Source organism: Cavia porcellus, unplaced genomic scaffold, assembly GCF_034190915.1.
Source record: "Cavia porcellus strain 051 isolate PalLab524CR breed Dunkin Hartley unplaced genomic scaffold, mCavPor4.1 scaffold_8, whole genome shotgun sequence".
NCBI classification, from domain to species: Eukaryota; Metazoa; Chordata; class Mammalia; order Rodentia; family Caviidae; genus Cavia; species Cavia porcellus.
The window spans coordinates 67,169,563-67,195,277 of record NW_026947491.1 but is presented as its reverse complement, the minus strand read 5'-3'; the positions used below and the strand labels follow the sequence as shown (position 1 = coordinate 67,195,277).

At 32.6% G+C, this 25,715-nt stretch overlaps 1 protein-coding gene and 1 non-coding gene across 15 annotated transcripts in view; one reads left to right on the top strand and one right to left on the bottom strand.

The window, feature by feature from the left end:
• The window catches only part of Kcnc2 (potassium voltage-gated channel subfamily C member 2), a 175,759-nt gene extending 171,686 nt beyond the window's left edge, over positions 1 to 4,073 (top strand). For 5 of the 14 annotated variants that reach the window (XM_063255159.1, XM_063255156.1, XM_063255152.1 and 2 more), the window contains one exon: positions 984 to 4,073. Coding sequence is in view for 11 of the 14 variants with exons in the window: in XM_063255156.1 (XP_063111226.1) it covers positions 984 to 1,120 (137 nt within the window). In the remaining 3 variants the exon portion in view is untranslated. The remainder of the gene's footprint in view (positions 1 to 983) is intronic. The other 9 variants (XM_063255161.1, XM_063255164.1, XM_063255162.1 and 6 more) reach the window with 3 other exon arrangements.
• A 1,138-nt stretch (positions 4,074 to 5,211) lies between these two features.
• On the bottom strand, positions 5,212 to 5,314 carry LOC111753369 (U6 spliceosomal RNA). The gene has a single exon (XR_002788175.1). It is a non-coding gene; the product is annotated as a U6 spliceosomal RNA (small nuclear RNA).
• Between the last annotated feature and the right edge of the window lie 20,401 nt (positions 5,315 to 25,715).

Genomic DNA, 25,715 nt, shown 5'->3' with positions numbered 1-25,715 from the left:
CATATTTATTTGAAAAGTTGTATAATAGGACATTTTTAATCAATATTTGCCCTGCTTTTAAGACTTTTCACTTCATACTACTCTAGATGATCTATACTTCATTAAACTATCTGTTAATATTTTATAATAAAATATTATGATATATTAAACTGCCTTAATATTTTAAGGAGATCTTAATGGGAGTGTTACTTGAGTCGCTAAGGGGAACCACTGGGTTAGTTTGTGAGAGGCTGTTTTATTCTGTTTAGTTATTGTAAACAAAAGATTAGGATAAAAGATAATAGAAAAAAGATGAATTAAAATGAAAAGTTTTTTCAATTTCTGGGAGATGAAGGAAAAAGGAAGAAGTTAGCTGAAAACATAATCAAATTTAGGTGTATTACAGGGAAATTGTGACACAATTTCTATTTAATTCTTTTATTTATTTTTATTCAAATGATTAGAAAGGGGCATTTTGTACTATATCACTATGACAATTATGTTAAGTACCACTATTTAAAAATCATCATTTAGACCTTGTAATCCTAGAAGAATTAATATGCAAGTAAAAGAGTTGCTCACCTAAAGTTAAGCATGCTTCATTAGCTTCTCAAGTAATAAAAATGAAAAGAGAAAAATGACTCATTATTTCTTTTACTTTCTGAAAAACATTCTGAAATTTAAAAATATTAAGACCATATCTTACTTAAGTTGCTTTGCCTAATTCTTAAAAATATTGGCATTTTACATGCCACAGTTAAATCAATAATAATTTTATTCTGGAAAATGATATATTTTTACAACTGTAATTTGTGAGAGTTGGCTTAATCATTTCGAATTTTGACAGTTATAGTGAATTTCATTTTTTTGACTTATAAAATATATCAATGTTGAATTATTTTTGAGCTCAGAAATAGCACTTTTGATTACTCTGCATGATATTGTTTGTCTGTGTCTATTTTCTGGTGGAATTCAACTGATGTCTGTGCATTTTTTCATGAAAGGATACGAAAAATCCCGAAGCTTAAACAACATAGCGGGCTTGGCAGGCAATGCTCTGAGGCTGTCTCCAGTCACATCACCTTACAACTCTCCTTGTCCTCTGAGACGCTCTCGATCTCCCATCCCATCTATCTTGTAACCAAACTGCATCAGCTGGCCAAATTGTACCAATTCCAGTCCTGTTTAACCCATAATGGAAATAATAAAATAGAATTACTCCAGGCTCCATTAATACAGTATAAGTCCTGCATGAGTCTACTATTTGAAGTCAGAAATACTACCTGCAGTAGCTAGAAAATCTTATCCTGGCTTTAAAGATTATCTGAAGTAGTATTATTACTTCTCTATATTAATTGCCCTGATGTCCCCTTGCAATAAAATGTCATATAGTGTCAGATATTGGCCAGGACACTAACATATAAATGTATATTCAGGGAGATATAATTAAAAAGTGTGCTTTCAAATGCCAGCTACTTTATTGGAACTTCATTTTTTTGTGACTAAATCATTCCGAAGATGTCTGGGATCCTATCTGAATTGCATATACTGTGACTTTGGTCAGCTCATTTGCATGGATCATCTTGTCCCTGTCACCAAAAGCAATGTTGCAGAGTTTGGGAACTCTGGCTCCAAGATACGTGTATTTTGCATCAAATCATCCTGCTAATATGAAAGCAATGGTTGACTGTTCTGCATGTTGAAATGTGGGGCAGGACAATGAGCTTCTCCTTGTCATCTTTTCCCTTCTTCTTTGATAGAAATATCTGTTTTAAGATCGTTTTAATTTTTTATTGACTTGCTTTTCCTCAAAAATGCTGTATTGGAGTTCTGAATGTCTTTGGTTGTTTATACACAGATAACTGCAAAGAGGTTGTCATTACTGGTTACACGCAAGCCGATGCCAGATCTCTTACTTAATGACTTGGGGAAGGCACAAAACATGAGAGAAAGGTAACTGCCAGCCAGGCTTGCCTTGTTAGAAATTGCTGCTTGGTACTAGAGTAACTTTTTTAATCCCAAGATTTGTCATTATTTTTATAAGCAAAAGGCCATATATTACCCAAAGTTCTGGTGTCTTTTTACCCTTCTCTTTTATTTTTATTCATTAATTTTTGCCAATTATAATAGTCACTGGTTTTCACAGGCTTTATCTATTAGCCTTAAAATTTTGAATCAAACGACAAATCAGATTTCCAGGCAGCGTTTAATCAGGTGCTTTGTCCTGTATGTTGTTTCTGTTTTTCTGTCTTAGCTCCCTGTCTTAACTGTATTTGCCATCTGTCTCCATGAAATGTAGAAATGCCTTGAGAAGGTATTCACGATTTTATTACTGGGTTCTCTCACTCCTTGCCCTTGTCTTCTTTGCAATTTGAAGCAGCCTCTCTGCTTTGAGTATAAATTAATGACGCCCTATATACTACCTAAATTAATCTGCACTGTGAATCTTTTTGATAAGCAGCATTTAAGCAGCAAATTCACCATGGTACTTGGTTGCACAGTACAGTATAAGTTTTTACTACCCAGCAACCAGTATTCATCAGTACACTCCAGCAAAGTCCCCTGGGAGTCTTGCCAAGTTTAAGTGGAAGGAAGTCTGTTTACATAGCTCTACCAAATGCAAAAGCGATAGGGTGTGCAGTGTGTTGGCCATATGAAAGGAGAAAATGCCATGATATAAATAGAAAGTTAGATAGCTTTAAAGTATCTAGAACCTTGAGATTATTAATTCCTAGTTCTCATGCTCATTTTTTGTTAGAAAGACAATTGTCACTTTTATTATTGGACAAAAGAAACTTGTATTACTGTATATCCTTGAGTCTAGAGCATGAACTGCATGTCAGAGATCTTGTACAGAAATGTATTTATCCAGACATACGTATGTGATATTTAGAGATACTGTGATCCTTTTGATAACATCAAACGTAGAACGTTATAATTACACACCTATTTATGGTAAAGGAATTAATATACTGTCTGGTGCTGCTGTTATTGACTGCAGTGTTGTACAGAATGTGTCATGGATTTTTGACTGCTGAAAAGGGGACATTGGAATTTAGCCATACCAAGGATTGTACTGGAAACAACTTCTGCTACTGAATGTGCCCTGATTTGACCAGATTATACTTGGAAGAAGTCCCCACATCTTCATGAGGTACTTAAAGCTTGTACAAGAGAACTGTGGCTGGAACTGATTTGGTGTTCCTTGAGTGAGTGTTTTCCTCAGAGACTGACCAGTGGCCATGAATCAACAACTGTAAATACCAATATGTGTGCATGGATCAACAGCTTTGGCCAACTCACATCAAGGGAAGCCAAGTTCATGATAGACATCTCTGAAGCTTCAAATAAGGCCCGTGTTTCTTTGTTTTCCTCCTCAAGGGCCTGCCGTAGGTTGTGCTGTGAATTATACAAGGCAGCATACTCATGTCATATAGATCTGACTTAATTTCATGTATCTATTTTATGGATGGATCCTTAATCGACTATATTATTGTCTTACAAAACATTTATGTTATCAGATTAATTGTTTTACAAAATTTCTAGTGTCTGTTTACCCAAACTGACTTATTTTTAGTCTATTTGTTTAGCTATGGAAAAATTGCTGTGGCTTAAAAGAAAATTCACCAACAGTATTAACTAGTTTAAGTCTATTGTCATCGTTACCTCAATTATAAATATTACAAAATGTAAAATTCTGGCAATGAGAGTATTTTTTTATTAAATGATCAAGGAATAATGTCAGTATATAGTAGAATATTAAATTATATCATAAGATGTATATTTTGCATAAAAGAGATATTCTTCAATCAATTACTTTTTTGTGAGTTTTGTGGCTGATGAAGCTTGTACCTGTCTTTAAAATTGTTGTAGTTGAAACTGTGTAAGAGTTTTTCATCTTGCTTAATGAATATTTCTAGAATCTATTAGTTTCCCTGGGATTCTGAATATAACATTATAACCTAATTATGAACCCCTGTATCTTGAACCTTTTGTGAACATTTCAAGGTGCATGCATAACCTTGGTGATAACCAATGGACATGTAACTAACTGAAATGAAGAATAAAAGGCAAACGAGCTGGGGATGAACTGATTCAATTATTCATATTCTTTATTTGGCTCCTTCTTTGTGTTGCAGTTTTCATTAGCGTTTACTATGCTATGCTTCATGGCACCATATCTGACACTCCTCATAATAAAGAATTTGAGGCAAAATATCTGTCTTCTGTATGCAAGTCTTTGATATATAGCCAGTGTTTTCTTCTTCCTTTACATCTCTTACTTGGCTTGCCTAAATTTCCCTTATAATTCTAAAACCGCAAAATGATTATGTATCTATAGTACCTATTTTTATACAGCATTCTATAATTTATACTAAATTTTCACCTATGTTTTCCAATTTAATCCTGATCATTCAGGAGCCAATTATTTTTTCATCTGATTGGTATTAAAGATCAGAAAATAACTATTCATTCACATGTTTGATAGATAACCCCTATAGTTACTATGTTTTAAATATTTCTCATTGTAGATGGAGCATCATAAAGATGACTTTTGTCTCAGCATGGGACATTGGATCTCTGTTTCAGCCTTGCACCATATAGAGCTATTATTCCATATATATGGAGAGGATATGAGTAAATTTATCCTATGGCATTTTAGAACATCACTGTAGGTAGAAGGATAACATAAAAAATGTTAACAAATTCAACACTTTCCCATATGCATGGTAGAAGTTTTCTTATGAATAAAAGCATTTTGTTTTGACTATTTAAAAGCTACTAAGAACCTAAGCTTAGAACAGGGAATAAGACTGTAAATAATTACTTGTATTTTTAATAATTGTGTCATGATTTACTGTAAGAAAGAAAAAATTGTAGAAGGCTAAATAATACATTTTAGTAGATTATATTGCCATTACTGTTTGATTAAAACTAGAATTAAATAATTATGAATATGAAGTAAATATATTCTTTTTGCCTTTGAAATAAATCACAAGACAGACTCATTGACTAGCAATGGCAAACTCATCTTAAAAAGACAAAGCATATTTAATAGTACATTTCAAGGCAGAGACTTCAGAAGATTTACAATGTGGTTGAAAATATTTTGAGCTAAATGAATCAGTTAAAATGTTAAAATTACTAGAAGTTTAATGCTATTAAAATATGTGGTTTAAAATTTTTCCTTACTATAAAACAATATTCCAATATCTATTGTCAAATTGAATGAACCATCTAAAGGCTTAAACATTATTTGTATGTCATCCTTGCTCAGGGGCCATGATAATCTCTGTATTGCTCTGATTTTAGTGTATGTGCTGCACATATGCACAAAATAATTATTATGAAATAATAGATACACATGGATTTTCTCTTACATGGGTTCATTATCCATAATATTGATTTCATATTTTATATCTCTGCAAAATTAATTTTATTTAGAAGGTATATCTTCCATTATGTCTAAAAATTTATTGGGCTATCATTATATTATTTCTTTTATCAATTATCACACTATCATATTAAAGTGTCTGATGATTAACTATAAAATTGAAACACAGCAATCCATAAAAAATATGGCCACTATTATTGACTGTCCCAGGTAACATACCTTCCAGTTCATCGTTCTTCTCCTACACTTCCTTCTCCTCTTTCGTTTATTCTCCTCCTCCTCCTATGGAGATAAGCCATTATCACTCAAAGTGCACAGCTTACATTAGAATTTACTATAATTGGTGTCATGGATTCTATGGGGTCTGAGAAATATGTAGTGCTCTGTATGCTACTGTATCACCAAAATGCCATCACTGTCCTTCTAGGATTTTTAATCCTTTGTGTTCACTCAATTCATTCTTTCCTCTTATGTCATGGTGGGGATTTTTTTTCACTGTCCTAGTTTTGACTTTTCCAGAATGTCATAGTCTGTAAATTATACATATGCAGCTTTAAGGTTTACATCTTTCCATTAGAAAGGTGCATTTGTGTTTTCTCCATGTTTTTCACAGCTCAATAGCTCCATTTTTTTTTTAGCACTGAATAATATTCCATTCTTTGGTTGTATCACTGTTTATCTATGAAAAGCAGTGCATTTGTCAGTTTTCAGAGAAATGGAATCAGTATATAGTTGGTTTTTACATAGAAATATATTATAGAAAATCATTTCATGAAATATCGAATCCCAGGAATCTCACAATCTGCCATGTGTAACCTAAAGAACCAGTAGAGTAGGTGGTGTATTTCCTGTGTGGCTCTGAAAGCCTGAAAACAAGAACTTGTGGCATAACTTCTAATCCAAAAAAGAAGGCATAGACACAGGAGAGTTAAGAGTGTAAATTCAAGTCCACACCCAAAGGCCCAAGAGCCACTCATGCTTATATTGTAAGCAGAGCATTGATATCCCAGCTCCACCAGTCAGATAGAGGAAGTTTCTCCTGTCTGCACTGTTGTTCCACTTAGACACTCAACAGAATAGATCATGCCCACTCATGTTTCATAAAGAAATCTGCTTTACTCACTGTACTGAGTCAGATATCAATCCCTTCTAGAAATAATCTCAGAGACACATCCAGAAATATGATTTGATCGTCTGGCCCAGTCAAACTGATACAGAAAATTTAACATCATAAATCCACCCCTTGTAACCTTCACACTCATAAGCCTTTCCTTCAAACACACTTAATCTTCAAATAAGGACAATAGCAAGATCATAATTCTAACATAATGCAGTTGACTCTCTGTATCCACAGATCCTGCACACATAGGTTCAATTTTAAATTGAAAACAGTTAGAAAAACATGCAGAGACTTTTTTGCTTGTCATCCTTAAACATAGAAATCATACACAAATAATATGCAGGTACTATGACCGTTCATGTGAGGGACTTTACTTCCTTGAATTTTGGTAAGCTCTAGGGTGGTGGGTTGGAAATAATCTCCCTCAGGGTGTGTGAGCTATACAATTATTGTGCTTTCATAAGGAAATAGGTTAAACTCTCTCCAGAAGAAAGGTAAAGTCCTTTAGAGTTGATTACTCTTCCCTCTAATATTCACTAGCTTAAGTGCTATGATATAAAATTGCGTCATATGGGAAAATATGTGACAAAAATAGACACTTCATACATATATTCAGGCCATTCATAACAATGTGAAAAGAAAACACTCATAACTGGTGATGTAATCATGGCTGATTTTCATAACCGCATCCTTTCTCTACACACTCTATATTCCTTTTACCTCAGTAAGCTGATTGTGATTCTTTAACTTGTGGAATGACACAACCTTCGTTGTCTAAAAACCTTTACCATGGATTTTTAAAATTTTCCATTGATTTTCATCACAAGACAAAATAAGAATTGCCATAAGGGATTACCTTTGTTCAGACATATTCCTCTTTGCCTCCATTATAAATTAGTACTACAAATTTGTTCTTAATGGTAAGTAGCAATCACTCTCACAGGCACAATTACTCTCCTCTTTACCTTTCGACTCAAGACCTGTGGTAGACATGCTTTATGGTGGAAAAATTACTCTACTTCGAAGTATTAACTGTAGGAAGAGCATAACTTTGTGGGAAGAGGAAACAAAATTCTGCTATTTGGTCGTTAGAAGTAAGGCTGTATGGTGTTACTCGCATTCTCACTTCTTGATTAAGGGACCAACATATCCTGCTATGGGAAAAACTTTAAAAGTTAAATGTCCTTTGAAGACACTTGTTCTTGTTGTGCAAGCTGTTGTCACTTTAGCTGGAGCTATAAGAGGGTCCATTTATAGTGAATTCATTCATATTACTAAGTTCATGTATAATCTCCATACCTACCACAGTGGAAAATTTGTTCATAACCCCATTGCGTGTCTGGAAAAAAGATTGTTTGACAAAATCAGTAATCCCATCTTCCTGAGAATTAAAATCTATTTCTGATGACTTTACTCTGTGGTTAAAATTTACACAGGATACAACTATTTTCATAATTTTTGTCCAGCTTCAATATAGAAGGCCATTGACACATACTTTCATACATTTCCTTATCACTACCTAGCCACGTTCATACACCACTGTCCCACTGTACAAATTCATGCCTGGCCTTCCAAACAAGGAAAACAGCCAAAGTCACTGATCAAATTATGTACACTGGAATATTTTACTCATCTATGCCTTTTGAAGATGACCAGAAAGGAGCTTGTGATGCTACAATGGTTCACTTTCAAGTATTGGCTACATGTGAGGCTGAGTTATATGGAAATTAGACCAGAATTTTTCTTCTCCTTCCAACTAATACTAGGGATCCTCCACAGAACTAAAGCAACAGGTTAAGACTGAGACTTTAGGCCTTCGGGCTATACTTCTTCATTTAACTTACTTGTATCTTCATGGTCTGCCAAAGCCCAATTGCTTCTATACCACGCTCACTGTTAACAAAGGACTTTTGTGTGTTCCACCTTAGTAGCTTGGTATGCCAGGCTGCAATTCACAATAAGCTCCTCAGGTTTCAGGTAACTTGGTAGCCATTGCCTATTCAGTGTCTATTAGGCTGGTAGAAGGCCAGACTACTTTGTAAAAGAAAAGTAAATCAATAAAAGATAGCACATCTTTACTCCAGAGCCCAAAGGACCTGTGTGGTGATTTACCTATAGTTTCCTGCCAAAGGCTCCACTACCATTGATATTTCAAGAACCGTTGGATCTATAGAGCAGTGTGACCCAAGGGGCTGCTCAGCTTTTAAAATACCCTGAATCAGTTGAAGAAAGTTTTCTTTTTCTTGGCCTCATTTAAAACTAGCAACTTTTTAGATCATGTGATAAATGGGCAAGACAAACACTTCTAAATGGGGAATGTGCCACTTCCAAAATTCAAAGATGAACACCAAGGTGTTGTAACTCACTTTTAGGTTTTTCAGGGGCCAGACTCAACAACTTATCCTTCACAATGAAAGGGATATGTTAACATACTCCATGCCATTGGACCACTAGAAATTTCACTGTGATGTAAGACTAAATTGTTGTTGCATTAATTTCCAACCTTCTGTTATAATAAAAATACTTAGTGAAACTAGTGGGTATGCTTTGCTCACTGGATCCTGTCAGGATAATATCACTGATGTAATGGACCAGTGTGATAGTTTGTAAAGGTGAAAGACAGTACAGTTGCCTACAAAAAGAATTATAAAATAAGCAGGAGACTTATATATCCCATAGGTAGCACTGTGAGAGTATATTTCTTGGCTTGCCTGATGAAAGCAAACTGCTTCTAGTGGGCTTTATTGACAAAGATGGAGGAAAAGACATTTGCTAGCTAATAGCTACGCACCATGTAAGCGGAGACGTTTCAGTTTTCTCAAGAGCAAAATGATGTGTGGTATAGTAACTTCAGTTACAATCCCTACTCAAATTTATAATAATTCATTATCATTCTCCAAGATACATTCTTTCCACTACACAGACCAAAATGCCTGGTTGAATGAGGATATAGTGAGCCTCATCACCCTTGCACCCTTCAAGTTTTTGGTGGTAATGGTATCTCTGCAATATCTCCTGGAACTCTTGGGTTATTGTACATTCTCACGGTTTTTGTCTGACTTTCCGTACCACAGTAGCCCTAACTGCACAAGTCAAGGGGAACAATACACAAATTCTGCCAGCTGCAGAGCATATCTATTCAAATTGTGCAATCCAGATCTGGCAAAATGACTATAGGATGAAATCAAGAAACTCCTGGATGCACTATAGGACACACTTAGGCTGAAACTCTATTAATCACCTGGCTCCCATTAACAGCTAAATTGACTGATGAAACAGTATTATTTTCCCTGGAATCAGTTGATTCCAAGTTTTGGGTAAACTTGAACAAAGCTGCTGTGAACGTCTCTATATGAAGGTTTGTGTGACACACATTTTCAAGTTATTTAGATAAGTACTAAAGAGTATAATTTATGACTCATGCGTTAAGAGTATGTTTACTTTGCATTTAAAGTATGATTATCTTACCTAGTTACCAAAATAGTGCTACTAAATTATTTTCACTGCTGGTCATCTATACCACAAGTGAAATTATTGATAACTCTATCATTTGACAAAATAAATATATTGATTAGTATGTTGTAGGCTTTTTCTCTATGAAATAAAGGTACCAAAAGTCACAAAATAAATCAATAAGGAGGAAAAGAAATAAGTTTCTAATTTTCCATTTCACAAATCAGGAATTGTTATTCTGTCAATCTTCCTCTTGCCTTTTGCTGTTGTCTTATTTTATTAGCATATATACATATATGTTTGTTTGTGTATGTTTGTGTCTGCTTAACCTCTGAAGCCTCAACTTGGCCTCCATTTACTTTTATAGCATTAGTGCATTATTTTTCACGTACTGTGTTCCAGCCATGTACATCTTGAGAAGGCACACTAAGTTGCTGAATGATGAATTTCTGACATCGGTTTCTAATCCTGGCTCTGCATGAGCATACTGTAGCCACCCTTTAAAAATAGATATATGTGCTCAATGCTAAGTCTTTAAAAATTGAAGATCTCTAGGTATAAGGCCTAAACATATAATTATGGCTTAAACATATAATTACTTAAAATGATGTGTTTTGCATGTTTACCATTAACACATGAAGCAAGAAGGAATAAACAACAAAATCACCCTCAGAAGTTTCTTTTGTGTAGAATGGAAAATAGATATTAGAAACTACATGTAACCAGGTAGTGTTTTTTTTTTTTGGACCAATTTTTAAATATGTAGATTCAATGTCTTAGCAATGTAAATGTAAAAGTAAATATAGTATCTCATTAGGTTATGTTCCATACTTACCCATTTGCCCAAGACCTTCACAATCTCTTTTTCCTGAGCATTAAAATTTTTCTGTGTGTCCATTATATTTTACATTTTCAGCAGGGATATTTTCCCTGAAAATTACTCCAAGATTTGAAGTGTTGGAAGGTCATATTTAAGGATGAAATAGTTACATCGATGTTACATTTCAATGTTATAAGATAAATTTCATAAGGCATTATAAGATTAATCAATGTTATATTTTAATTTTCTAAGACTAATGCCATTAAGACTAACTTCTTTAGAGTAATTTTATGCGTGTGATAATATATATCAAAGTGATATATTATGACAGTGGTTGATTTATACATATTTATATCATTTGGTTAAACTATACATATTAAATATAATTATTAAAGATTTTAGAAATATTATGCCCCTACTTATTATAGAGGTCATTTTTCTAGGGAATTTTTTCTTTATTAATTAGGAAATCTAATCTTACATGTCGGGTGCCATTGTTTATCAGATAATTATATGTTTTATAACTCCACAGAAAGGAATCTTAACTTTTCAGTATATATTTCTCATAATTAAACATGATATAAAAATAATTCATACAAATCAAAATTAAGCAATTTACTTTTGGGAAAGCAAACTTTTGAGCTCTTGGTTAAATATGGTAAGTGTTTAAAATCATTTTATAATCCAAGAAGAGCTCTCATCATATTGAAATGATTAAGATACTTTAATGAAAACTTAACTTTTATTTTAGAAGTAGAGACAAGTGAAATGAAACTAAAAATACTAGAATGTGAAAAACTTCTAAATGTAATATGCATGTAGACCTTCCTGAAACCTTTCTTTAATTAACTGCCTCAAGGTTTTCATTTATTTTCTTTTGAAATATTTACCAATGTTACTTAAAGTATTACTTAAAAGCAATTATTTCTTTGTGGCTAAGAGAAGCTATCTTGATAAAAGATATGCTAATTTGCTGATCAAAACAAAAAAAATACATAACTTGAAACTTTATTCCAAACAATTATGTATGAGGTCAGTATCTAATGACGTATATTCAGTATGTATATCTGAATATAGATACATGCTGTATATGTGCATTTATATAAAATCTATCTATCTCTATATCTTATCTATCTACCTATCTATCATTTATCACACTTAATAGTGAGAATTTGGTCTCGAGTTTTCACATTTCACCAGTGACTTGGTCTCTCTGGAAGAAAAAGACCATAGTTTTAATGCTCTATGTGATGTTCACCAGCAAGAAGTTTAAAAAAGCATTATAGGATCTCTGGATGTCTGTCTGATAGAGGACTTAAGAATCTAAGATAAGAATGATTAATGCACACATAACTGGATATGCAGACAAATAAATGGTGAAGATTAAGCAGCAGATACTAAATATTGCCTGAAGCAAGGTCTTTTACTGTGAAAGAAATAAAAAGATAAGCTGAAGCTAAACCAATAGTTCTATAATTTCATTTAATAAACTGTATTAGAACAAATTCAACATAGAAGGACTAGATTCTTTTCCCTAGGGTACTTTAAAGGTTTACAGTGGATAACAGGGACACAGAAAACACTATTAATCTTCACATTTATTACTGGAAAATGAATTTAGGGAATTATTTTTTAGATACCCTGTTTTTATTTTCAACTTTTAAGTAGAAATTTTTTCCATTACTTTTACTTGTCCACTGACCAAATATTTCCTTTGTTCTGCTGCCACAAACATAAAAATCTTGCCCTGGTGTTTCTCTGTTTGAGCTCTGAGCTACTTGCCCTTTGATGTTGTCTGACTGACAATTTGCTGCTTGTGAGAAACATTTAAAAATTTTTAATGTGCTTAAGTTTATTTTTGTAACAGTTCCTCAGATTTCATTACATATTTTCAAAAATTAAATTTCTTAAGTTTAGGCCTATGTATTATTTCTGACCGATAATTTTATGTACAACAAGTGTCAAAATATTAAGGTTGAAAAAGACTTATTTTCTTTTGATGGCAGCTTTTTCAGGCACCAAATGTACAGCTTAGAACTGCTATTTAGATGTGCATCTAAGTGCTGGAACATGGCTTGAACACTGGAAATATATGTGGACATAAACTCTTCACATTTAGAAGATATTATCTGACCTGTCATCAGCTAGAGAAACACAGGCAGAAAATTTCTACAACATCATACCAACCATCAAACAACCCTTCATCTAATAAGCTGGAATGGGAGACTGTTTTATGAACCACAAATGTTACATAAAACATACCGAGCTACCAAGTGCTAGTTATGACAAAGATGGCCTTAACATTCTCTGCTTGAGTAAACTTTGGAGAGTTTTCTTACTGACTATAGTTCCCAACTTTCCTATTCTTATTTCATTTACTTTTGAAAACTTTTATTTATAAATCATTTCCCTGCATTTTCAGGATGTAAATGCTCTCCCTAGTCTTAGCAGCTTTAACACTCAAAGAGTTGTTTGGAGCCATGACTTTGAGATATAATTATCAAGACAAGGTTCCTGTCTCTAGATTTTGTGAGGTGGAAGCAACTTCATTTAAGTGTCAACAATCAAACACAATGTGATCAAATTGACTACTCTTCCACCTAAGTTAGTCAGTGCTTCTTAATTACCTCATTCTGGCATTTAAGAACTTTTCCATTTCCCTCTCCTCAGATTTAAATCCAATCTCTCTCCCTTACTGAAATAATCTTGGCTCCTACTTCAATAGCCTTAAGTAGTCTTCTTCATTTGATTAACTGACGGAATTGTGCTCTGATAGTCCTTTAATAGACATAGTTGTGGGAAATCACAACTACCAATTTTCAGAACCTTCTGGGATTGAGTTGGGATAGGGAAGAATTCCAAGCAATGTATAAAACACATTAATTCTGAAATAGATATTTAGGGGCTTTAATGAATATCCTAAATAATGTTTGAAAACCATTATATTCAGTTGCTTGCTTTCCATTTTGATAGAGTTTAGTTCTCTAAGATGAGTAAATTGACAGGAAGCTGTACATAAATTAAGTCTCAATCTATCCCTTCTCTCTCTCTCTCTCTCTCTCTCTCTCTCTCTCTCTCTCTCTCTTTCTCTCTCTCTCTCCATTTTGCCTCCAATGAATATGATGAAATGATTAAGTCAGGTCTGCCTGCTCTTTTTCTAGACGCTGTCCCTCAGAGTCCTCCAGCAGGCATTTATCACTCTTCTCTACTATCTGACATAATCCCAGGATCGTAGGAGATTCTTAATATATTTGTCAAACTGAACTGTTGCCTAGATTGATCTTTTGAAATTTATATCTCACCATGTTCTGCCTTACACATCAATCTATCAACTTTTGCATTAAACACAGACATTCTTAAACCTGACATTGAAGATACTTTATGATTCTGCTCCTTCTTACCTGTTGAGGCTCAACTATGAACTCTTACTTGATCCCTTTTTCCTATATCTCTAGGACCTAATGAGGTGTCTCGGATACTATAGTCATTTATATTCTCACCATTTGCATAGATCAGTGTCTCAAACACTGGACTAGACTTTCTCACTAGTGAAATATACTTCAGTTTGCCATCTTTATGTTGTTATAATTTAAGGTTCTTATACATTTCTTTAATATTTTTCCTAAAAGAATGCCAGAGTTAATTCCAAGGGCCAGAAATACACATTCCTAGTTCAATTAATTGGTGCCTTTTATACTTATAGATAAGCCTACTTAACTCGTAGTAAAGAAATGGGTTTTAGTGTCAAGGTAAATTTGACTTGGAATTTTTTCCTCATCCTTTACTAGGCACATGATTTCTGAAAAGTCATTTAACCACTATACACATTATCAACTGTTAAGAATACCTACATTATAATTTTGTAATGAGCTCTGAATAAGATTATATATATATATATGCATCACACTATTGTGTTCAGTGATTTTGCTCAGTAAATGTAAACTGCTATTATAACTATGATGTTATCATTGACATTTTGCAAAAAATCTTAATAGCTTAACAATTTATTAATGTTTTCTCTGAAATTGATTTTAGTCATTGTATAGATTACGAAGCAATTTTAAAATGAGTTTTTAAACCTATTTTCAGTTGCCTTTAAAGATAATTACATTTTCCTTTCAAATCCAGCAAATCAACATGGACATACTTTCAAATGATTTTCTTGTCACTATTATAGAGCAGCACCCAGGGATTAGGGGTTACATTTTACAACAATGAATAAAAGAGGCAGAAATTTTTGGTATTGCAAGGGTTATATAAAATTTGGAATTCTTATCATGTTTCTTAAAGAATAAAAAGAATATAATATAAATTGTATGTATTCAATTCTGTAGAGTAGATTGAAGAGATCCTAAAATTAACTCAGGACAGAGTAAGATTCCCCAAATTACACATAATCTTTAGTATAGTGATAGCTTATCTGTATTATATCGAGGATTCTTCACAAAATTCTCATGTTATCAGGAATGCATTGTTTTTCTAGTTATTTCACATAAAGTTTCCATTTTGAAAAGATTAAAATAACAGTTAAGGTCTTATAATCATGATTTGCTAATAAACCTATGCAAAATGAACAATATATAATGTCCTCTTTCATCTTGAGAGAAAAGGAAGCAGGGACCAGTATTACTAGTGACGACAGGCTTACTATTTTTTTTTTTTTTTTTTTTTTTTTTTTTTTTTTGTCTTTTTATCGGTACCGGGATCGAACTCACGACTGCCTGCTTCCAAGGCAAGTGCTTATGCCGCTGAGCTAAATCCCCAGCCCCAGGGTTACTATTTTCTGAGCTAAAAGTGCAAAGATAACTGTTCCTTTAGGAAGTAACTTATTTTTTGTTTGTTTTGTTTTTCAGTAAGAATGTATAGAATTTGGAGAAGAAACTGTTTCAATGCTTTTGAAAGTTTATTAATTTACAGATTGTGTGTTAGAAAACCTGTAACATCTTTAGGAATTGTGTATTAGTCTGTGAAAGGTTTAATTAAAGAAGAAACTTTTTAGGTGCGTATGTTGAGTATTTACGACTTTATTCTTTGGAAAATAAAACCAGTTTTACTAGAGCTGATGAGCTCTATTGTTAATTCTTAGAAAAAAAAGGAATTTTTAAATCCTTTAGTTCTCAATTTATTAAATATTACATATTCATTAAACTTCAGACAAGTGTGTTAAGCTGTGCAGTGATATATTGTACTTGCAGATTAGCTAAGAAGTGTCAGCTGAGGTATATATTTGGGAGTTGTTAGCATAAAGTTGACATCTAGATGGGAAGATAACCAAGGAGATGTTTGCAAATATGAAAGAGATTCAAGGACTCATTCTTCACTAATAGATAAGAAGAGATTGTCACAGTAGCAAATGACTTTGAGACTGATCGTATAAGGTAGGAAAAAAGTGACAGTGTGAATAAACCTGAAGACTTAGAATAAATGAAGGAGATGATACTCAGTTGTGAGAACTGACAGTTGAACTCAGCGATGAAGTATTTTAGTGGTATGGTGGAGGTCAAACTGTTTAATTAGGATTTAGGGACTGGGGAAATGGAGACAGCACTCAGGGAAGCTCAACTTTGCTAATAACAAAGGGGAGCACAGAAATAATACAATTATAAATGGAGAAGAGTGAAGTCAGGTGATTTTTTTCTGATATGGAAAAAATGACAGTGTACTTCTCTAACCAGAAAGAAATACAAGGCAATATTGGGAATAGTTTTACAAGCACGTTTTGTATTTCTGGGCAAAAAGAAAGGTTTGTAAATTGTATTTTATGTGAACACACAGTAACACAGAGACTCTGGATTGAAAGAGATTACAAGTATTTGACATAAAATTGATCTGGAGCTTTAATTTTCTCTTATCTTTAATGATAAAATCTGTTTTGCAAATTAAATTTTAGTTCTAGCATTGCTCATTTTTTATTGTAGAGGTTAAAGTGTGAAATCTGGGAATTTGTTCTTTGCTATTTTAAACACTAATATACTGAGTGTTCATCATTTAGTTGTTTGGTAAATAGACAGACCCTAAAATTTAAAATTCTTGATTTTTTAAATGACTGAATTAAATATTTTCCTCCAAAAATAATAGGTCATAATAATTGTGATTGGACAGATTCATATGAGAACTATGTGTAGCATTATCCTCTGCTTTAACTACTTCAATCTTTTCTGTATCCCGCTGTTAAGAGATACCAGTTAAGTAGCTAAAGACAATTTTTAGTGAATATGTTTGATTTCTCCCAAAGAGAGGCAGATAAACAAAGTGATTGGGAGTAGAGGCTAGATCCATACCTTCTCATGAAATTTCTTAAGACTGCTAAGCTTTGGAAGGTTACCCAGAACAACTGACATTTTGATGTGAATATTTACACACTTTTAAATTCATCTTTTAAAATGTAATCATTGAAGGAATTAAGGCCTTTGGAATTGGTCAGTCTTTACAAATGTGTTTTTGTAAAAGAGGCCACAGAGAATTACCTTCTCCTTTCCATTACAGGAATACGGCAGAAGGGATCATTTACGAATCAGAAAGCCAGTGCCTTGATCTTGTACTATCAAGCCTCTAGAAACATGAGAAATAAATTTCTGTTTTTTATAAAGTACCTAGGATATAATATTTCATTACAGCATTCCAAGTGAACTAAGACAAGAGTTACTTGTACCTCCTCTATCATGATAGCCCAAAAAGACGGCTCTAACTGTAGAAAATGACTGTAGGTTATACCTGGTAAACTTAAACTCTAGAAAGATGGTTTGTAGCTAGCAAAGATCTTTTAAATCAAGGACAATCATATATATATAATACTAGAAGAAAAATATTTAAAATATCTTAAAAAATATATATATATTTTAAAAATAACATTTAATTCATATGTTGTTGGGCTTTTATCAGTCATTCAGTAATATTGCTATGGTCTAGATCTAAAATGTTTCCTAAAAGTCTTCTACCCAAAGGTGAGGTGTTTAGAGCTGATAGATCTTGGGGACACTGTATTCTTCAGTGGATCAATCCATGGATACATGCATAACTGAATGAAATCTTGTCTGAGCAGACAGATCATTTGCATGTGATTTGCAAGGATGTAATCTTGTCCCTAACTCACAACTTTAATCTCTCTTCTGCCTGGACAACATGGGCTAAACAACTTTCCTGTGCCGTGCTCTTCCAACATGTGGTTTATGTTTTGAAGCCAGCAAATCATGGACTGAATTCCCTGCAACAACAAGCCAAATAAATCTCTCCTTTAAACTCTTCTTATAGGGTATTTTGTCCCAGTGACTGGGAAGTGACCAATACATTTGTTAAGGGCACAACATTTTTGTCTCTCTATTCTCCCAGGTTTAGTGTGATCACTAATACACTTCTGCTTTTCATATATCTGTACTTTCAGCCTCACACTTTTCCCATGCAGCAGCAGGGGAGGCAGCCAGGGCAAAACGCAACACCAATGAGCTTCTGCTTTCTGATTGAATTACATGATTAATTCAAGTACCGACAGAGGATGGTAAATCGAGGTGATGGTGTTTATCATCTCTTATTTTGAAGGAAGGCAAAGAGAATATGGGTAGAAACAAAGGTGATAAAGCAGTGTATAGCTTCCATTGTTCTTTGTGTATTACCCCAGTTCACCTCAAGAAAACGTGCAATACAAGTTGCAATACAAATGTATCTTCAATTGTCGGTGAGAATAAAAAACTATGAGTCCTTCATTTCTCAAACTGTGTATGATACTGGTATCTATTGACTTATGAACATTTCAGTAATGACTATAGTTGCCATTGGGACAAAAAAGAAGAGTTTGATTTTAGTCAGTTTGCAAAAATGTGACCCTATGATTCTTCTTAAACTTCTTTTACAGGGTGTTAAAAATTTCATTGGTTACCCACTCTATAATATGGTTCTAAAAATGACTTTGACAATTTATAATTGCAACCATAAAACAACAATTGCTGATATTTCAATTTGTAGTACAACAAATTAAATTCTAAAAACTCACACATAGGTGTTTAGAATTTGTTGACTTTACTGCCACACTTTTATGTCTAAATGTTTTCAAATAAACATGATTTAGACGACTAAAAATCAGTCCTCAGGGCTTGAAATATAGCATAGTAGTAAAGAATTTGTCAACTGAGATTCAGCACTGAAAAAACAAAACAAAACAGTTCTCCACAATATTTGACAATTAAAAATTGTAAATAAATACCATAACGGGTAAGAACCAGGGAAATATAATAATGTCTTTTATTGATATAAACTCTCTCTACTTTAAAACATTTGTAAATCTTTTGCCATTCTCACTGATATGTCATTTCAGAATTATATGATTACTGTCACAAAGTAGATGCACATAAATTTTGTATTGCTTTGTTAAAAATAATGATTGACTCTCCAGTCAGGATCCTAAGACTGTAATTTAACAAATCTGATAGAATCCTTAAAGTCATATAATTTACCTTGTGTTAGGGAAAGGTACAAAATGAATAAAAGCAAAGTCTATGACAAATGATAATAAACGACATAAAATATGTTGAGCTGTGAGGACAGGAAGTTGATGGTACAGGTAGCAGCATATGGGGCGGTCAAGGAAGGCCTGGTTCTGAAAGAAATATGCAGCAAGAGTGTTCAGCCTGAAAGGATAGAAATGCCAAGATTGAGTGATGTAATGAAGAATAGGCAAGAAGGAAGGGGGCTAATTGAGGATCAGGGAATGAGCTGCGGTGTAGATTACACGGCCCACGATATAAACGGGCACTGAAAAGCAAATGAGACGTAAAATTGTGATTTTAACTGATGTAATTAGTTAATATAATTCTGCTAATATAATATCAATACATGCCATAGAGCAAATCGGGTTACTAACCGGCTTTTAAAAGTCTTTGAATAATTAAATTTAATATTAATGTGCTTCATAAATAAGATACATACATAAAAAATGTGTGCATAAATGTGCATATTTTTCAATGGTCCTAAAAGTTTTGGCTTTATCTTTTGAAATTGAGTCTTGAGTCTCTAAATACCTATAACTTTTGGTTGAGTGTTCGGAAAGCATTCTGACTGGTGTGTGGCCGGTGTGGGGAGAGCTGCCCACACCGTGTGACTCAGCTCGTCTCGGGCCCAACTCCTGCCGCTCCCACACACCAGGTTCTAAAACTGTTTCCTGCATCCCTTGCCACTGCACTAGAAATTACCATATTCTCCACTGCCTTGAGTTAACACATTGGGGTTGCTGCTAATTGTCTAGATAGTTGAAAGCACAGACAAAATAGCCCCTTGCCCATTAAAAAACTCTCTCAAATCGAATTATCAGGGCAGTTACCCTGAAAGACCCTGTGAGAAAGCAACAGAAGTGAGGTTTCATGAAACTGTCAAAATCAAAATTTGTGAACCAGGCGTTTTCATATAAGTTTTACTCTAAAGGGATCCTTGGGCGGTTGGGAATCAGACTGAAGGCACTCTAAACACAAAAGAAGACAGTTAATTTCTTCCAAGGGTAAATGTTAAGGTTTTGGAAGTGGAAGACTTGGGTCCTTGGGTAAGTCTTCACAAGTTATGAGCCTGGGGAATTACACAGCACGATATAACTGGAAGTACTTTCTTAAGTGGAAAGGAAAAGGTCTCTGATCACAATTAGCTATCCAACCTATCTATCATTTAACTGTGAAAGTGAAATTACAAATACTCCCAAAGTTTATCCTCCAAAAAGCCTCTCTCTTAATATGTTTGGAGAAAGTACCCAAATGAAGCCAGAAAGTAAATTCACTCTTATCATTTATGACAAAGAAAGTAACATTGAAAAATGAATACAAATACAATATATGAAACGAATCAATTTACAGGTTGTTGCCCTATCTGCATATCCATTTCTCCATCTACCATTTATTTAACTATATATTTCTTTTCTATGTTAAGCAATACAGAACTAGATTTATAAATTATACAATATAATAAGGAGGTGGGGTGGTGCGTTTTGGAAGGATTAGAGAGAATTAAATGTGCTAGGTCATCACTTTGGCTCAGGAAGAAGGTACAAATATTTTCAAGATGAAGGCCTTTATATTAACTAAGGTATATATATATATATATATATATATATATATATATATAATGTCTGCTTAAGAGTAGAAAGCTAAGAATAACACTGGGATAATGAAATTATCATGTGTTACTTTTAAATCAGAAAAATGTTATGTATTTAGTGGAAGGCATACATAAAACAGTTAGATGTTGACAGAAAGTATGACAAAACTAGCCCTGTTATGAGAGTAACCAACACAAAAAAAGAATCTAGCCACTCTTTTATGTAAAGAATGATAAAAGTTTGAAAATAGATTTTAGAAAAGATACTTTCAGTGAATGTTAAACACAAGGAAGCTAATTAGCAATTTTAGTAATGAACTAATTTAAAGATGACTATAAAACTAAGACATTAAAAACCTTTATTCTGGTTAAATGAACAGTGAATCAAAACATGTAAGCTAAAATTACATATAGATTTACATATTATTTTAAGCCCCATTATAAAATAAACCACATTTTAGGCCTCAAACTTCTAAATTCATGGAATAAATAATATCAGAAATTATCATCATTGATAATAAAATGAAATTGATAAGAGAATTCCTTAAAATTCAATGCATCTCTAAACTAAAACATATCATACTAAATACTGTCATGTGAAAGAGATTCACACAAGACAATTTAGAAAATACTTAAATCTTGGTAATACTATGAATATATATACAAGATAGATAACTGTACTATTAATCCCTCATCAAAAACAAGTTTGTGTTTCATTGTTTGATCATTTTTATGCCTAAATCTTATAATCTGAACAATTACTTTTAAGACAATATGTAACATATTAACTTTTCCTATAGTTAATTTCCTATTCTTTGAAATTTTGTATTATTTTTATCCTGTTATTTTGTTTTTAAAATAACATTATATGTCAAAGTAATGGGACAGCGACACTCTGCCGACACATTTCAAGTTCACGTATATTAATTACAGGATGAGAAAAAAGAAAAGAAAAACTCCAAGCAAGTATTTAAGAAGTTAGGAAAACACTGACAGAATGATAAAGTAAAGCCAATTAAAGGAGAAGATAAGAAAAAAAATCAATGAAATAAGAAATGATAAAATAAGAATTCAACTAGATAATTACTGATTCTCTGAAAATATTGATAAGCAAACAACTGTCAGGTAAGTAAGTTTTCCCCAAAACTAGAAACAATTTAACTATACATAAAAATTAGAATGAAAAAGGATGGAATATAGTAAAGGAATATTATATATGATTGCACCATGATAAATATTGAAATATATAAAATATTTACAAATTTTAAATTTATAAATAAAAAGCTCAAATCGGTGGAGAACAAAATAGGAAAAATTAAGTAGACTGATTGAAGAAATTCAAATGGTAATCAGCATACATCTCACCTCTTCATAACAAGCCATGGACTACATGAGTTTCATTCATGTATTCAATCAAATATGCAAAGAACTATTGCAGGCTATAGAATAAGAAAAAAATTCACAGTTGGTTTCATAAAATGAATGTAACTTTAATTCCAAGTGGAAAAAAGGCACAAGAAAAAAAGGAAAGGAATAATAGACTCAAATGGACAAAATTTCTTGAAGTATTCAATATGATTCCTCATGATCAGTTAGAGTTTATTCTAAGAAGTCAAAGGCTGTCCTACATTAAGAAATTGATTATTTAATCACACGAAGTACAAGAAAATAGTTATTTCCCAAGAATATGAAAAAGAAGTAATAAAATTAATGCCTAGCTATAATATTTTTTAAAAATTTAGGGAGCTATCAGTAGAGGGAAATTTCCATAGCTTAATAAAAGTTATAGTTTAACATAAGGGAAATTCAAAATGAAATATTTACATCCTGTTTAAGAGTAACATGATCAGGAATGTACCTTAGCACCATTATTCAACATTTTAAATGGTATAATTTGATCAGAAAAGAAAAAAATACTATAGTGGTTAGAATAAAAACAATATAGTGTTATTTTTTACAAACTAATGAATACAAAGCTCACTCAGAACACTACTAAAACTAATAAAATAGTTTGTCATGTTTCTGGATAAGGATAAATTCAGCATAATTAGCTGAAACAACACAATAATGCCCTTTTTAAAATCAAAAATTCCTAATTAGACAAGATGGTAGATAACTACATTGCTCATGGATAACAAAAATTAAAAATGATTTAGAAATTAAGAAGAAAATATTAATGGAAAAAATAAAACTATTGAAAAAATAAAATAACTCGTGAATAAATGTAGATTCCTTCATGCCTACACATAATAGCTCACTGTGGGTGAAATAATATACTGTAAACATGTTAATTCTCAACAAAGGAATTTCAAGTCTAAATTTCAGTATAATTTTTTAAGAATTAATGTGGATGCTAAAATTTTTATTAAGAATATAAAATATAATTGAGCACTATCATAATCTGTTTTGACTGTTGTCAAAAATACCTGCAAGAAATAAATACCTTCTGTTAATAAGTATCCAGCCAGTGGTACCATTTTTTTGCACATAAAGGGTTTATTTTAAATGTTTTAAGGAATTAGGGTAGAGATATATCATAATTATAAAAATTACTGAAAAAAATAAGAGATTTATATAGTGTGCACTTCTCTGTATTTTCCAACATTAATGCAGTTTGAATGAATATGTATAGTTTTGAGGTCTTTATGTGCACATTTTAAAACTAGGTAAATGGAGTCTGGGGATATAGCCCAGCAGCATAGTGGCTGCCTGGCAAATACGAGTTGTAAGTTTGATTTCTGGTGCAAAAAATAAGTAAAACTAGGTAAACGATCTCATCATTTTTTTCTTTATTTTAAAAAGCAAAATAGAAAAAAGGATAGACATAATACAGAATTTCAAAAGGAAGTAAATTAATACTAGTTATGTATTGCATAATCTTTTGAACTCGAGTTCTTTCTTAATTTTATTTTATACAATGTGTACACAGTTTCCTGTTCTTTGCATTTAGAAGTATAAACAATATTAATCTGTTAATTCTGTAAGTAATTTTTTAAACTATGATATCTCTCTATCCTATTCTTAAAACCTTCAAAATAAACGATGTGCAAAACAGAAAACAAAACAAAACAAACAAAAAACTTTGAATAGCTGGATAGTTTATTAGTAAGAGATACTAATTTCTTATAGTTCTGGGGACTGAGAAGGCCAAGATGAGGTCATGGGAGATTATGCAAATGGACAGGGGCCACTTCGTGGTTTGAGATGATCAGTTTCTGTCTTCACATAGTGGTTTTGAATTTCCTCATGAAGGCTCCAGCTTGATGGTCTAACCATCTTTCAAAGCTCCACCTCTAAATACCCGTGCACTTGGGGGTGAGATTTGACATATAGATTTTGAGTGACACAAACTTTCAAACTAACAAGCAGATAACCATGTCAGTTTTGGAAAAGATGAGCAAAGAATGGAACTCATTCTATGACAAGTTGAATATAGTATGAAGATACAGAGCAGTAATTATGGAAAAAGACTTATAGATGAATAAAATAGAAATAATTCAGATGCAATCCCACATTTAATTCAGATCAAATCCCAAAGGAATTGAAAAAAATGACTCCTTTATAATGTAGAAAATAGTTCAACTACCTTTGAACTCTGACTAAATTGAAAGATTTAACTTGAAAGGGAAAATTATGAACTAATTAAAGAATAATGTAGCTAACTATAATGCAAATAAATGCTGTCAGATAATAACAGATAATTTCCAGTGTAGGAACGATATCTCATTCAAGCTCTAATAAATGGATGATTCCATGAAATAGTTACATTTAAATGCTAAAACTCAGTGTTTGAGGAAACACGCAAATGGAGGAACTTTTATTGAAAATGAACAAAAGAAGTAGTTCACAGTGCAATACAAATGACCAATAAGCACAGTAGGGAATCCTCATAAGTTCATTTAAAAACCACAAATCACAATCAAAATACACCCTTTTATTCTGATCAGTTAGTAGATTTTACATTTCCGACCATTTCCCACCATGGTGAGGTCTGGCGAACCTGCATTTATTGCAGAAGTGTAAATGACTGTAGCGTATGAAGATTCTCACTTTGATACTAATTTTTGGGTCAAGGAAATGAAAAAACATACCTTTTCATTTATATGGAAAAGTACTGAGAAGCAGTACCCTGTGAATGTTTTAGAGTTACTGAATATGTGGGAGACAAATGTGAGGATATAGACTGTTTAATGGTTCAAGCTGATTGACTCTGTTCTTTCTAACTAAGGACTAAAGAAAAAAAATAAATTCAGATATTTATTTTTAAAATGATTACCTAAAGTTGTCTTTTGTTGAAAAACAAACTGATAAAATTCGATGTAGAGGAATTAGGAGAACATTTACTTGATTTAATATCTGTAGATACATAATTTAAATTAGTTTCAGCTGCCCCTAGGTATTCCCTGATAACTTTTTATTATATGTGTAAGTTGACAAGTGATTTAACTATTTTAAATAGCCACAAAGTTTGGTGTCAGGAATTGTGTCAAAGATTTGGAGGAAGCCAAGATCAAAGGAGGGAGAAGTTCTTTTTTGCCAGTGGCCTCAAAACATAGCCATCAAAAACCTGGATCAAAGTAATGTTTTTGAATTCATCTCAGCATTGAAAAGCTTTGTCAAGGGAGGACAACAAAAATAGTACATGCCAAAATAATTGGTTTAAAATACCATACCTCCAACTTTAAAAAGACCATATAGCTATCTCCTATAATGTGCATACATTTCATTCTTGAACAATAACTTAAAGTGAATAGTGATTATATTTTCCAGAGAAATCATACTTATTTTAAATGAACTTTTACATTTGCAACTGAATAAAGCTACATGAAATACATGTCTTTAGCACTTCACCCAACCTATTCATACACAGAGTCATT